The 16,179-nt window shown below is 49.0% G+C and overlaps 1 protein-coding gene across 2 annotated transcripts in view; it reads left to right on the forward strand.

Annotated features, from left to right (window-relative positions):
• TOM1 (target of myb1 membrane trafficking protein) overlaps window positions 1-16,179 on the forward strand; it is a 400,254-nt gene that overhangs the window by 274,616 nt on the left and 109,459 nt on the right. For both annotated transcript variants that reach the window (XM_082266183.1, XM_082266184.1), the window contains one exon: window positions 8,218-8,338. In XM_082266183.1, coding sequence (XP_082122309.1) covers window positions 8,218-8,338 — 121 coding nt within the window. The remainder of the gene's footprint in view (window positions 1-8,217; window positions 8,339-16,179) is intronic.

A 16,179-nucleotide genomic window follows, 5' to 3' on the forward strand; every position in this document is an offset into this window, starting at 1 on the left:
GCTATAGCGGTTCTGCCGCGGTGTGGGGGGGTTGCGGGGGTCCCTGAGTCCCTTGTGTGCTTGTGCAATGTTTTGGGGGTACAGACATGTTTGTGGGGGCCGCATCGGTGTAAAACGGCGGGGCCACCATTTCAGGTGTGGGCAGGCTGTTTGGCCTCATTGTGAGTGCAGCAGCCATTTTCTGTAATGCCTTGGCGCCCTTTTGGGCGCCATCTTTAGTGTGGGAAATGTTTCCTCATGTGCTCGGCGGCCATTTTCTTGGAGCCTCCCCCATAGACTTACATTGGCAACCATTTTCTTGTGGCTCAGACCATTGTTCGGCCTCTAGTGGCGTGACATCATTTCCTCTTTCCAAGCACACAGATGGAGCTGGCAGCCTGGTTACAGTATAGACACACTTCTGGGGGCTTTTTTGCTATTTTTTCTGGTTTATATCTCTGCTGGCAGTTATTATCTTTCATTGCTTAGTAGCACAAGCTAGTCACTCATTGTGGTGCATTGCGGTGGGAAAAAGGAGGGCACCGCCGCTATCGCCGATTTAAAGGGCCAGTGCCATTTAATCTCTAAGTGTTTCTGATGGAGTCCCAGGACAGCAAATTCCCCCCAGCTCTGGTGGAGGGTTCAGGTACTCCTGAATCCTCTACAATAGTCTCACTTACTGCTGCACTTACGACTTTAGCGTCCAAAGTGGATCTGTTGATGTCTGAGCGGGCTTCTAAGAAAATGCCCAGGCTTTCTCAATCTTCTGATTCGGAGCTAGATATGGTTGCCACGGACAGTGTACCCCCTGAGGGGTCTTAGTCCTCTCAGTAGGATGGGGGGGAGGAGGCGGAGGATTCCCCCTCCGGGTCGGCCAGAGAACGCGCTGCAATGTCTGCGCTCATTAGCTCTGTTAAAGACACGCTACATTTAGAAGATGAGCCCCACCTGCCGGGTAAGCGTTCTTCCTTTGGGACCCACAAAACCCAGAAGTCGTTTCAGGTGTTTCCCTGTCCCGCTGAGTTTCACGATACAGTGAATGAACAATGGCGCAATTTTGTGGTGCCTAAGCGGTTTCAGTACCGTTATCCCTTTGCGTCTCCGGTGGATTCGCCTCTGGACTGTGGCCCCTAAGATGGACCACACGGTGTCCAGGTTAAATAAAGCCACTCTGATGCCCGCGGAGGATTCTCCGGTGTTTAAGGACCCGGCGGATAGGCGGGTGGAGTCTCTTACCCGCCACTCCTATCTGGTGGCAGGTTCCTTGATTAAACCCGTGTTCGCCTCAGTAATGGTCTATCAGGCTGTGGTGGAGTGGACTAAGGTTCTAAGATGCACCCTTGTGGCTGATTCCGCCCCTCCTGCTACTCTGGAGATGGTGGATCAAATTATTCAGGCTGTTTTATACCTGTGTGACGCGGCCTTGGATGAGGCTCTTTTAGTCTCGCGCTTATCTGCAGTCGCATTGACGATCCGTCGCATCGTGTGGTTGAAAAGCTGGTCGGCCGACCAGTCTTCCAAGAAGACGGTGTCTGACATCCCTTATGCAGGGAATCGCCTTTTTGGGGACTTCCTGGATGAATTGGGGAAGGGGGTCACTGGGGGTAAAAGCACACTGGTGTCCAGGGGCAAGTCTTTCCGCGGTAAGCGGGGCTCTTCTTTAAACCTAACCAGGGGTCCTTTCGTGCCTTCAAGGCACAAGACCAGGGCAAATCCTTCAAGGCCTCTTGTGGCCAGAAGAAGCCTTAGGTGGGCAAGTCAAAAGCCGCCCACACTGGCACGGCGGCCCAGTCCGCCTCGACCTGAAGGGGCGCAGGGAACTCATTCGGTCAGTCCAACAGGCGGTTCAGGATCTCCTCACCCAGGGGGTGATCGTCCCGGTGCCACATCGGGACAAGTTTCGGGGTTTTCACTCAAATCTGTTCACGGTGCCAAGAAAGGAGGGCAAGGTGCATCCAATTCTGGACCTAAAGTTTCTGAATCGCTTCGTGCGGGTTCAAAAGTTCCGCATGGAATCCCTCAGATTGGTGGTGGCCTCCCTGAGTCCAGGAAATTTCCTGGCTTCCCTCGACCTCAAGGATGCGTATTTACACATCCCCATCTACGTAGGTCATCAGAGGTACCTCCGATTCGCAATCGCGGAGGAGCACTATCAGTTCGTGGCATTGCCTTTCGGTCTCGCTTCAGCTCCAAGGGTGTTTTCCAAAGTGTTGGCTCCTGTCCTGGCCCTGTTTCGGGGGCGCAGGGGATTGCAATCCTTGGGTATCTGGACGATCTCCTGTTAGGGTCAAGTTCCAGTGCCACTCTGTTGCACGACCTGTCAACCACGGTTCAGATGCTCCAGTAGTTCGGGTGGACCATCGATTTTCAGAAGTCGACATTGTCTCCTTCTGTTTGCCTCCCTTACCTGGGGATGGTTCTGGACTCTGCCCAGGCAAAAGTCTTCCTGCCGGAGGACAAACTCCGGACTATGCAGAGCGAGGTCAGGTCCCTCTGGGACAATGAGTCCTCATCGCTCAGGACCTGCATGCGGTCACTTGGATTGATGGTGTCAGCCTTCGAGGCGATACCATTTGCACAGTTCAACACACGATCTCTGCAAGCGGAGATTCTGGCCAGGTGGGACAGACGTCCTCATTCCTTGGAAAGGAGGATCTCTTTGAGCCACCAAGTCAGAACGGATCTTCTGTGGTGGCTCCTGTCTCTGGCTCTGACGGAAGGGAAATCCTTCCTGCCTTTGTTATGGACGGTGGTAACCGCGGGCGCCAGCCTGTCTGGCTGGGGGTGGTGTTCTGGGCAATTTGTCTGCCCAGGGCACTTGGTCGGAGGAGGAATCCTCCCTACCGATAAATGTCTTGGAACTGCGAGCGATCAGACTATGTTTGCTCCGTTGGTCGGATCATCTTCGGGGCCGCCCTGTGCGTGTGCAGATGGACAATGCAACTGCGGTGGCTTACATAAATCACCAAGGGGGCACCAGGAGTGTCCGGGCAGCCAAGGAAGTGGCCGAGATTCTGTCCTGGGCCGAGACGCAGGTCTCAGCAATTTCAGCAGTTCACATTCCAGGTGTGGAGAACTGACAGGCCGACTATCTGAGCCGTCAGACCCTGGACCAGGGGGAATGGTCCCTACACCCGGCGGTGTTTTAGATGCTGTGTGCGCGATTGGGATCCCCGGACGTGGATCTGTTTGCGTCTCGTCTAAACAACAAGGTGGGAAGGTTCGTGGCAAGAACATGCGACCCTCTGGCAGACGCCTCGGGCGCGTTGGTAGTGCCTTGGAATCAGTATCGCCTGATTTATGCCTTCCCCCCGATTCAGTTGTTGTCCAGGTTCCTTCGCAGGTTGGTCTCGGAACCGAGGTTAGTGATTCTAGTGGCCCTGGACTGGCCGCGCCGGTCTTGGTACGCGGACATCATGCAACTGGTCGTCGAGCCTCCCTGGCGGCTCCCGTTACGAGACAATCTGCTGTCTCAGGGGCCGATCTTCCATCCGGCTTTACAGTCGCTGGCTTTAACGGCGTGGCTGTTGAAAGCCAGGTCTTGAGAGATCGGGGTCTCTCGTCGGCGGTCATTCCTACCCTACTCAAGGCTAGGAAGGCCTCGTCCGGTAAGTATTTATTCTTGTACCTGGAAGGCTTATTTCGCCTGGTGGGAATCGCAGGGTTTCCATCCTCGCTCCTTTTCGGTGGGGAGGGTGTTAGCCTTCCTGCAATCTGGTGTGGACCAGCGTCTTGCTCTGATCACTATTAATGGTCACTTATCTGCGCTGGCCATTCTTTTCCAGCGTCCATTGGTGTCAAATTCCTTGATCCGCACCTTTATTCAAGGGGTGCGTCGTTTGGCTCCCCCTAGGAGGGCACCCTTGCCTCCTTGGGACTTGAATTTGGTTCTGTCCATTTTGCAACATCCTCCATTTGAGAACATCCAGGAGATTTCTCTGCCTGCGCTGTCACGGAAGGTGGCCTTTCTGGTGGTGATCACATCTGCTCGCAGAGTGTCGGAGTTGGCAGCCCTGTTGCTCCCCCTACCTGGTTGTTCATAGGGATAAGGTGGTCTTGCGACCACATCAATCTTTCCTTCCAAAGGTGGTGTCCGATTTTCATCAATGAGGACATTGTCTTGCCTTCGCTGTGTGCAAATCCTAAGCATCCTACAGTGTTTGGCTTGCATTCCTTGGATGTAGTCCGGGTGATCAGGGTGTACCTGTCGTCATCTACTGAATCCTTCAGAAAGTCAGATTCTCTTTTTGTCCTTCCTGAGGGACCTCGGAAGGGTATGGCTGCGTCTGCGGCAACCATTTCTAAATGGCTGAGACAGACGATTGTACAGGCTTATTCGCTTAGGGTACGGGTTCCGCCCTTCCGTGTCACGGCGTACTCTACCAGAGTGGTGAGTGCGTCTTGGGCCTTCCGCCATCAGGCGTCGGTGTCCCAGGTGTGCAAAGCGGCGACCTGGTCGTCCGTGCACACCTTTACAAAATTTTACAAACTTGATGTTTTGGCATCGGCAGATGCCTCCTTTGGCCGCAAAGTTCTGAGTGCGGCAGTGCCTTAGGGGAGACATGGCGTTTTTTCGCCTGTCCCCTCCTGTTGGGGTTTTTTACCCCTTGGTTATTTTGCTTTATCGGATCGCTCATGTGATAGGGGCCTAAGAAAACGAACCACGCTGAGATAGATGTGCTTCCATGCTTTGCGTGATCAGAAATAGGAAAGAAAGGGGACTTGCAAATCACCAGTTATTTCTCAAGAAATTAAGAGAACAGAATAGTATTTTATTAAAAGTACATGGTAACACAGACCCATATCAGAAGTATGAAATGTTGGCGTTAAATACATGTTAAATTTTAAGGATGTTGGGCTAATAGTTATCCCTTGCATCATGAAATTTATTTTGTTTTTTCCACTTCTGTTGGCTTAGGGCGAAGCTGTTCGGTTGCCATAAACACATATTTTTTTCCAAGACAAAGTTTAGTCAAAACTTAAAAAAATAAAAATCAGCACAAGGGACAGTACTATCAGCACAAGGGACCGTACTTAATGCGAGTCAAGTGCCCCTTGTGTTGCTTGCTGTGGTTGAATTCCGAAGTCTTCCGCATCATCAATTGTACTGACATGAGTAGCTTTACATTGTATCTACCATTTCTCCACATGCAAGCAAGCACACTATAAACTTTTTTTTTTTTCCCATAAAGATTTTTATTTAGAAACAGTGGTAACATACTGAACATTGAATTGTATTATAACAATAGATGATACAAAGTTAAGTTATAGGTAAGATTCAATTGACATTGCATTAACCTTTAATATATTGATCCAGTCCCCATTCATACTACGGGTTAGTGTAACCAACAATATGATGCAACATGTAAATTAAACAAAAGAACTGGTTCAAGATTTCTTCTATATATGGGTATGGAAGTGTAAACTATAATCTATGGTTCCTAAGAGGTGGATGAGCGTTGGGGAGTCAGTTATGGTGTGGTTTAGGTCCATCGTTGGTGTGTGATTCATAGTAGGTTGGGCTTATATGGGGCACAGTGAGAGGAGTTTATAAGGTGTATGCATAGTGAGCTTTTGGAGATGGTTTAGTTGAAAGAGTAAGGGAGTGGGACAAGTAAGGAAGATGGGGCAGGAGAAAGGAGAGAAGAAACGGTGGAAAAAAGGGGGAAGGGGGGTAGGTGGGTAGGAACAAGGTAGTCGTCTTTCTTCCCTCCTCAGCGGCAAATTAGGTGTGCACAACTTCGAAGCGTTTTGTGTGGCTCAGAGGGTGGATTACCCAGGAGGACGACCCATAAAGGAGTAGGGTCAATATAAACCTTTTTGGCTGATTACTGTGCGAACACTTGTACACGTACCATAATAAATACTATTTGTCAAATAGACTTTGAGCCAAAATTTGATCCATCTATGAGCAGGAGTAGAGCCAAAATTCGATCCATCTATGGGCAGGCTGGTTGTACCCATGTCAATCCATCGATCAACTTGGGTACAACCAACCTGTTAGATTTTTTTCATGCGATTACTGCCTGCGGCTATAGTTAATAGTAATTGTGTTCCGCCAGCCAGCAAGCCTCCCTGCTGGCCGAACACAATAGCTCTGCGGGAGTGATTTCCCCCATCAACACTATGAGTGCGCATTTTCACTGGTCTTACGATTCAATTTCATCATGATTATCCGGTAAATGATTTGATTAGATTTCGTGATGCATCATGAATAATGCCCATGGTTTTTATCCAAAAATTCAAGTAGTCAGATCAATTCCATTTCTTTTCATTTTCATCTGCCCTTAGCACAATACCCTATTTGGGGAGGGTAATTCTCATATTAATCCCAAAAGAGGGCTACACGTGATTTACTTTCAGTTCATTACAGAGAAAAAAGCGGCATTCTTTACACCTAGAAGAAAAACAGATAGGCATCTTTGTTTTAAGAGCTGTAAAAAAAGGGGAATAGACTGACTCTCCCACAAACTAGTTTTGGGCTGCTCAGTAGATTGTTTTAACAAAGACCTGAAATCCATTCCTATCCAAAATGCACAAAATAGAACTTCATATTTAACATTTACAGGTAATTAGAGCTTGTGATCCAGGAAATATCTATCTGCCTAAGTGTCCAGGATTTGGCGCACAAACCGTTAACCTACATGAAAGTAGGAGAAGCTCATTTTAGATTAGTCTTGAGGCTTCATTTTTCCAGTGGCATCAGTGGCAGAGGTGGTGGTGGGGATGGGATTAGTCCACTGAGGGTGGTGGGGGGATTGGATCAGTGGCAGTGGCAGCGGTGGTGGGGATAGGGATGACATCATTGGCGATAGGGATGACATCAGTAGTGGGGGATAGGGATGACCTCAGTCCACTGCCACTGATGTCATCCCTATCCCCACCACCAACACTGATGTCATCCCTATCCCCCCCCCCCAATCACCACTGCTTGATTGGAGGGGGTGGGATCAGTCAGACAGCTGTGGTGGAGGGATGGGATCAGTGGCGGGGGGATGGTGGTTGAGGGATGGGATTAGTGGTGGGGGGATGGGATCAGTGACACTGGCACTCACCTGCACCTGTGTCAGTCGATTCCCCCTCCTCCAAGCTCAGTGTGTCTCTGCCTCTCTTCCCCCTCCAGTGCCTCCAATGATGCCTCTCCTGACATGGGGTCTCCTCACAGAGCTCCTCCCTCCTTCACTCTACTGGCTGTCAGCTCATCAGCTGACTTTCTGCTCCAGTCAGCTCCAGTGTCCATCTCACTGCATACAGTGGTGGGTGGGAAAGGGGAGGGGGCTTTATCCACTAGGCTCTACCTCTGTGTTTCTCCAGGAGAGGCTGCGCAGAGCACTGGGATGACATCATCGGCGATGGATTCTCTGCATCGATGCAGAATTGCAGTGCTTGATTCAACTATTATATTCAGCACACCTAATAAACACTGGCTGTGTTGTGCTATTTTTTTTCAAGCTGCATAATCTATGGGTTTGCTTAACTGTTCCATTTGTGTTTTTGCATTCCATGAGTTCAGCTTTCTATATCTGTAAATTCACTTTCTTGCTCACAGCCACAAATATTTAAAGCTGAACCCCAGCTTTTGATACTTGGGCCAGCTTGACCTAAACTAACTATTTCCCTCACTAACATGTGAGGCCGCTGTATGTGCTGTATAAATTGTATGTAGCTGAAGCGCAACATGTCTATATATTGTTTTTACATACAGCATACTGCACTGTTTGAGGGTAGACTTCCTGTCTCGTACCCGGAACACAAGAGTCTCTCTGATTGATGCTCAGCCATTTAGAGAAAGCGATATATTCTAGCATTAACTACAAAGCTTCTTCTAAAAGTCAGAGGTTGTGACATCAGTACGCCTCTCTGATTTAGCCAATCGGAGGAAGCTTTGTATTCATTGCTAAAATACATTGCTTTCTCTGAATGGTTGAGCGCCGATCAGATAAGACTCTTTTGTGTTCCAGGTATGAAACAAAGTCTCGGCTCGAACCCAGAATACAGTGTGGTAAGCTGTATGTAGCCTCAGCTACATAGTTTATTCAGCACGTTCAGCAGCCTCACATGTTAGTGAGGGACATGGTTCGTTTCGGCCTGTTTGTAAAGTTGATCAAAAGTTTTTCATTTATACAAAAAAACATTTCTAGAAGGAGTCCAGCACTAATTTAAAATGATGGATCTATTTTCCCCTCAGTGTCAAAGGAAGAAATGAATTTGTTGTAATTTATTTATTTTTTTTTTCAGATGTTGGCCCTGGGTCTGTGAGTGTAACTCTTCAGTCTCTCGAACATACAAAAAAACCTGGGGATGACTTTGATATGTTTGCACTCACCCGAGGGAGCAATCTGGCTGATCAACGCAGGAGGTGAGTGTGAGGGATTAGGAGATTTGATCGAATTCAGAGCTAATAACTTAATTTTGCAGCATTATTTATTTAACCTTCTATGTCTCTATACTATGGTTTTACAAAAATACAGTGGATTGTGCAAGAAAACTATTCAAGTTCAAGAACAGATTGAAACTTTTTGTACACATTGAACTCCTCTGACCTACTGTACCTCTGCAGCCCCTCTTTGATTAGTGATTTTATTATCTTCAATGCCTTTTTTTGAGTGTGGCAAGTAAAGTAATGTTAAAGGCACTGTTAGTGTATTAAAAACACTGCCTCTGCTACTAATATGGACATGGAAATAGTTAAAGCATATTCAACCCCAATTCCAAAAACGTTGGGACGCTGTGTTAAATCTACATAAAAAGAGAATGGAGTGATTTGCTCATAAACCCATATTTTATTCACAGAAAACATATCAAATGTTTAAGCTCTGAAGATGTACTTTTTATTATGGTAAGAATTACATACAAATGTGAAATTGCATGAGCTATACAGGTGCCAAAAATTGGGCCTTTGCTGTTGGTGTTGCCTGAACACCGTAACCAAGCTCTCGCAGATAATCTTGCTGGGTGCAGGAACGGGACCTGCTGGTAAGAATTGCATACAAATTTGAAATTGCATGAGCTATACAGGTGCCATTGGGCCTTTGCTGTTGGTGCCTGAACACCGTAACCAAGGCCTTGCAGATACTCTTGCTGGGTGCAGGAACAGGACCTGCTGGTAAGAATTACATACAAATTTGTATTGCATGTTCTTGTCATACAGGTGCAAAAATATTGGGCCTTTTGGTGTTGTTGGTGCCTGAACACCCTAACCCCTCACAGTTAGCAGGGCACCGGGGTAGGGCCCGCTGTTAAAAATGACATTTAAATTGTATGCACCTGTCATACAAGTGCAGAAAAATTAGGCCTTGGGGGTTGGTAGTGACCTAAACCAAAAACATTGTTGGAAGCTAGCAGAATGAAGGTAGAGGAATAGGATAGGCAGCATATGCAGTCTTCAAGGGATGGCAGACTCCTAGCAAATTCAGTCAGTTAAATCAGCATCAGGGGCTTAATAGCTCTTGTTGATCCAGGACTGGTTCATTTTGATAAGTCAGCTGGTCAACAGAGTCTGTGGACAGACACACTCTTTTGTCTGTCACAAAACCTCCAGCAGCACTGAACATCCGTTTAGAAGGCATGCTGGAAGCAGGACAGGCCAGTAGGTCCATTGCATATTGAGCAAGTTCTGGCCAGTGTTCCATCCTCAAGACCCAGTAACCAAGTGGATGCTCAGCTAGAAAGGTCTCCAAGTATGCTCTTGTACCTAGATAATCATGCACCATATGATGGAGACGCTGCCGATGGTTGCTTAAACCTAACAGCACTGGGTGCTGCTGAGGACAAAAGAACTGTTTAAAGGCATCGGTCAGCCGGCCACCTTCTCCACTGCTCCTCCTTTGGTTGAACGATGCCTCGGAAACCCTTCCAGAGTATGTTGACCTCCCAGTGTCTGTAAAGGTGGCACACAAATTTTTTTTCAAGGCCTCATCAAGATGTTTCATCCTCTGCTCCTTCTGCGAAGGCAGGATGAGCTCTGCAACTTTACCCTTGTAACGTGGATCAAGAAGGGTTGCCAACCAGTAATTATCCCTCTCCTTGATTGCACGAATCCTCGGGTCCTTTCGCAGGCTTTGCAGAATCAGGGAGCCTATGCAACGCAAGTTGGAAGCATTAGCTTCTGAGTCCTCTGGGTCACTAAGGATGGCATTGTCAGCAGGAGCAACCTCTCCCCAACCATGTACAACTCCTGGGGTTTCTGGGTAATCAAAACCACCCCTTGAAGACTGCTGTATGCTATCCTTTACATCTATGCTGCCAAAATACTCATCCGCCTCCTGCTCCTCTTCCTCCTGTGTGTTTTGTGGCCCTGCAGGAATGATATCTGCATAAAGGGGGCCTTGTGAGGAAAGGAAGTCCTCCTCTTCCTGCCGCTGTTCTGCCTCAAGTTCCCTGTCCATGATTCCACGCAGCGTGTGCTCCAGCAGGTAAACTAACGGGATAGTGTCACTGATGCATGCATCGTCCCGGCTCACCATCCTTATGGCCTCCTCAAATGGTGACAGGACGATTTCTGCATCCTTAATCAAAAGCCAAGCTCCCCTGTCCTTGTGCCATACTCGCACAGGTACTCATTAATGGCCCTCTGCTGCGTGTGCAGCCGCTGCAGCATGGCCAACGTTGAGTTCCACCTGGTGGGCATGTCACAAATGAGGCGGGTATCTGCTCAGGAAACGCTGCACCACCAGATTCAGAACATGTGCCAAGCATGGAACATGTGTCAAGTGTCTTTGTCGGAAGGCGGAGAGAAGGTTGGTGCCATTGTCTATTACAACCATTCCTGGCTCAAGCTGTTGTGGCATCAACCATCTCTGAACCTGCCCCTGCAGAGCTGACTGAATCTCTGCACCGGTGTGACTCCTATCCCCTAGACAGACCAACTGAAGCACAGCGTGGCATCTTTTAGCCTGACTGCTTGCGTAGCCCCTTGAATGCTTAGGGAGCACTGCTGCTTCAGAGGACAATTGAGCAGAAGAGGACATGGAGGGGGAGGTGGTGGTGTAGCCAGATGTGGCAGAACCAGCACCAGCTTTTCTCTATCGCTCATTGACAGACGTAGTCTTCTTGATTCTCAAGAGCTGGGTTATGTTGTCTCCGCAGGAGTAGGACTAGGCAGAAAGACAAAACGTTCTGGCTCCACCTTAGGGGCAGTCCCTGAGGGTATATCCTCCCTCTCTCTGCTACAGGGAATCAGTTTTTTTCTGTCTAGTCAGGAGTAAGGACCTAAGTTCCTTGCTGGGATCTTTTGGTCCTGGCAAGACTTTTTTCTTTAGAAAAAGACATTTTTTAGGTAGTTTTTCTCCAGTGTTTTTCCTGTGAGATCTTCAAGCAAAAATGCCGGACTGGGCGACACTTGTGGTCACCCCAGCCGGCCTACGAGCGCGCGCAGACCATGGCATTGCGCTTGGTCGGCCGCGACACATTCAAGTAAGTATGCGGGGCCGGGCGACGGGCTGGATGTTGAGATCCAGTGGTCACCCCGGTTTCTGCCTACCAGCGCGTGCAGACCAGAGCTCCGCGCTGGGTCGGCCGCGACGGAGTCCCAGTGGAGGGACTGACCTTGCGAGTTAAAAGTCTCGCTTGGACGCCAGGAACCAGAGAGTCGAGGCGTCCGGAGTGGTCCACAACCCCCCACCCCGGTGGAGAGGGTATTGTGAAGAGAGGGTGCCTGTCGGTTTGGTATGGTGAGTAAACGTTCCCTTTTTTCTTTCCTCGTTATGAGGCAGTATGAATTATGGGCCCCTCCATATATGGTCAGTATATATCTGATACTAATAAGTCCCCCTTGTAATACAGCATGTGTTTGTGGGAAGTGGACTTGGTTTGAGAGCTAACACTCTACCCAGCAGACTGTAACATTACAGCAGACATAGGAGGTATAATCCTACCTTATTTGTAGTGTATCTCCTGTAGATCCATATATCGCCTCTTAGCAGAGATGCAGATGGATGTGCTGGGAAAACGATTTCGGCGGTCCGCCGCCATTTTGCCGTAGACCAAGTGCATGTATGTCCTCAGGTCACGCCGGCCGCCATGTTTTTGGAGTCTTATGTCTCTTCTATGGGGGCGGCCATGTTTCGTGAGCCCAGCTACCTCGTGGAGAGCTGGGAACGCCGGAAGGCGTACACAGGGGGCGGAGCCACGTCCTTCTACCCGGGAAAAAGCAACAGCTCCTTCCAGTCTGTAAAGACCGACGCTGACTGCAGTTGGTTGGAAACTTCACTGCATCGGTTGGTGAGCCTTGGGGGTCCCTCTCTCTCTCTGTGGGATCGAGAAGCAGGTACTCTGAGGGGCGCTATTGCGCTAGGGGGAGACACACAAAAAAAAAAAAAAGAAAACGTTTTTTTGTTTTTGCTGGCAAAGGTGTCCTGAATTAACATGGACCCTGCCACTCATGTATCTCCTCCGGATCCCCTCGCGGGGTCTGCAGAATCCTCCAGCACCCCACTGACAATTGAATCATTGTCAGCTATTATGGAAACTTTTGTGTCCCGGGTGGAAGTGGCTTGTCAGGGACAGGGCGCAAGAAAGCGACCCCCGCCTACCCCCATTTTATCTGAAACCTCGGATTCAGACTCTGAGCCTATTTCTGCAGTTGCAGGTACTTCATCTGGGATTGGTGTCTCGGGTCCTGTCTCTTCAGACAGCGAGGAGGATGTTTCGGCATCAGCCATAGCCCGAGAGGAAGCGTTGGTAAACGCACTCATTGTATCTGTTCAAGAAACCTTAAGGTTACAGGGTATTCCATCGGAAATAGCTGAAACTGAAATCCCTTTTGGGACTAAAAAACGCATCAAAGTGGCGAAGGTTTTTCCATTGCCCAAATGTTTTGGCAATCCAATCGAAGAAGAATGGCGTCTGCCAAAACGCACTTTTACTATTTCTAAACGCATTAACAGGCGTTATCCGTTTGAGGAAACCCTCATTAAGAAATGGACAGAACCACCTGTGGTGGATTCACCAATTGCTAGATTGAATAAAGCCACGGTTATTCCTCTAGAAGACGCTCCGTCTTTTAAAGATCCAGTGGATCGCAAGATAGAAGCTATGTCTCGCACCATGTTTTCCTTGATTGGATCAGCTTTCAGACCTATAATAGCTATTGGTCTGGTTTCGCAGGCTGTAACTGAATGGACCAAGTGGTTACGCCGGGACTTAGAAGAGGTCCCTCAGGCGGTATCAGATTTGTTGGAACAAATGATACAGGGGTTACAGTTTGTGTGTGATGCGGCGTTAGACGCCACTCCATTATTGGCGCGAGCATCAGTCTCAGCAGTGGTTCTCAGGCGTACACTGTGGCTAAAAGGTTGGTTAGCCGACCAAGGTTCCAAAAAAGCATTGGCTAATATCCCCTTTTTAGGAGAGCGTCTATTTGGAGCCAACTTAGATGAGATCATTAAGGATCTCACAGGTGGAAAGAGCACCTTTTTACCGCAAAATTTTAAAGGTAAAGGAACTCGTCAAAGACGAGGGCCTTCTTTTTCTGCTCACAAGAGGTTTTTTTTTTTTCGTCCCGCGGGTGAAAAAATTAAGTCCTCCAAAGCTCCTGCAGGAGGCGTCAGGGGTCGTTGGTCGGGCAAGCAAAAGCCCGCCCCCTCCAGACCTGAAGATAAACCGTCCAAAGCCTGAAGGTGCGCCCCCACCCATAACTGGGGTGGGGGGACGTCTTCGCCGGTTCCCGGATCCATGGCTTTCCAGAATCCCGGACAGATGGGTTTGCGAAGTCATAAGGTCAGGGTACAAGATCGAGTTTCGATCTCTCCCACCGGCGCGATTCTTCCCTTCCAATATCCGACTATCCCCGGATCGTTTAGAAGATCTGCGGAGAGCAGTCTCAGATTTACTACAACAAGGAGTGGTAGTCCACGTTCCTTGGACAGAACGGTTTCAAGGGTTTTATTCAAACCTATTTACAATACCCAGGAAAGAGGGCAAAGTGCGTCCAATTCTGGACTTAAGGGCACTCAATTCTTTTGTCAACATAAGAAGATTCAGAATGGAGTCCATTCGCACAGTAGCAGCCTTCCTGCATCCAGGGGATGTCCTAGCGTCCATAGACATCAAGGACGCATATCTTCACATTCCCATTTTCGCAGGACATCAGCGGTTTCTACGCTTTTCCGTAGAAGAGAACCACTATCAGTTTGTGGCGTTACCTTTCGGTCTCGCCACGGCTCCGCGGGTCTTCACGAAGGTGTTGGCCCCAATGTTGGCACTTCTGCGCCAAAGAGGCATATCGATCCTTGGTTACCTAGACGATCTTCTGCTTCATACAGAGTCTCCTCAGACCTTGCTACAAAACATAGAAATTACTATGATTTCTTTACAGGAATTCGGGTGGCTGGTGAACCAGCAAAAGTCATTACTGGTTCCCACCCAGAGGCTCGAATATCTGGGTCTAATTCTAGACACAGTCAGGACAAGAGTTTTTTCTTCCGGTAGGGAAACTCCGAAAGATTCAATCAGCAGTCCAGTTGTTACTGTCCAACAGCTGGTCTTCCCTTCGGACTTGCATGAGGGTTCTGGGATTGATGGTGGCTTCGTTCGAAGCAGTCCCATTTGCCCAGTCCCATACCCGAATTCTTCAGCAAGAGATTCTTCTCAGATGGAATCGGAATCCGGAATCCCTGGACAATCAGATCCGATTGAGCAAACAGACCAGAGAGTCTCTGGTCTGGTGGCTTCGGTCTCCGATGCTCAGCCAGGGAAAGTCATTTCTGCCAATATATTGGACGATAGTGATCACGGATGCCAGTCTATCCGGATGGGGAGGAATTCTCGGTCAGTTATCTGTCCAGGGACTTTGGTCCCCGGAAGAATCCAGGTTACCGATAAATGTATTGGAACTGAGAGCGATCAGACTTTGTCTGATTCACTGGACCGAGCAGCTCCAGGGCAGCCCGGTTCGGATCCAGTCGGACTATGCCACGGCCGTGGCTTATGTCAATCACCAGGGGGGCACCAAGAGTGTCCGAGCGGCCAAAGAAGTGGCTTGCATTCTTCGCTGGGCAGAACGATTTGTTCCAGCAATCTCTGCGGTGTTCATTCCGGGGGTGGAGAATTGGCAGGCAGATTATCTCAGCCGTCAGACCCTGGATCAGGGGGAATGGTCCCTCCATCCAGACGTTTTCCACCAGTTGTGCCTACGGTGGGGCACCCCGGATGTGGATCTGTTGGCATCACGATTCAACAGGAAAGTTCAGAGATTCGTGGCTCGCTCCCGCGATCCTCTAGCAGAAACCGCAGACGCACTGATCGCCCCGTGGGGGCAATACCAGCTAATGTATGCCTTCCCTCCTCTCGCGTTACTGCCAAGACTTCTTCGCAGGATAGAGGAGGAAGGAATTCCAGTAATTCTGGTAGCTCCGGACTGGCCTCGTCGAGCTTGGTACGCCGACGTGGTCAGACTGGTGGCGGACGTCCCGTGGAGACTTCCTCTCAGGGAGGACCTACTGTCTCAGGGACCGATCTTCCATCCTGCTTTACGATCGCTGGCTTTAACGGCCTGGCTATTGAGACCCAGGTGCTGAAGGACAAAGGTTTGTCAGCTTCAGTTATTCCTACTCTAGTTGAAGCAAGGAAAGCGACTTCCAGAAAGATTTATCATCGCACATGGAAGTCATACATTGCATGGTGTGAACCTTTGGGGTTCCGTCCTCGGTCTTATTCGATTAGTCAAATATTAGCTTTTCTGCAACAAGGGGTTGAGCAGAAACTGGCCTTGAGTACTATCAAGGGTCAGGTCTCAGCATTAGCTATCTTCTTTCAGAAGCCTTTGGCTACTCATTCCTTGGTGCGGAATTTCATCCAGGGGGTGCGACATCTGGCTCCGCCAGTGCACGCGCCGTTACCCCCCTGGGATCTTAATTTAGTGTTGTCGGTTCTTCAGAAACCTCCCTTTGAAGAGATTAGGGAGATTCCTCTACCTACGTTGTCCCAGAAGGTGGCCTTCTTGGTGGCTATTACTTCTGCACGCAGGGTGTCAGAACTGGCCGCATTATCTTGTCGTTCACCATATCTGGTGGTTCATAGAGATAAGGTGGTTCTTCGTCCGAATCCATCCTTCCTACCAAAAGTGGTTTCAGAATTTCATCTGAATGAAGAAATTGTGTTACCTTCCCTGTGTCCTAAGCCCAGTCATCCTCGGGAGTTTGCTTTACACTCCTTGGATGTGGTCCGGGCAATCAGGGTATACTTGAAAACGACAGACTC

The sequence above is a fragment of the Pelophylax lessonae genome (genome assembly GCF_965119305.1).
Source record: "Pelophylax lessonae genome assembly, chromosome: 8".
NCBI lineage: Eukaryota > Metazoa > Chordata > Amphibia > Anura > Ranidae > Pelophylax > Pelophylax lessonae.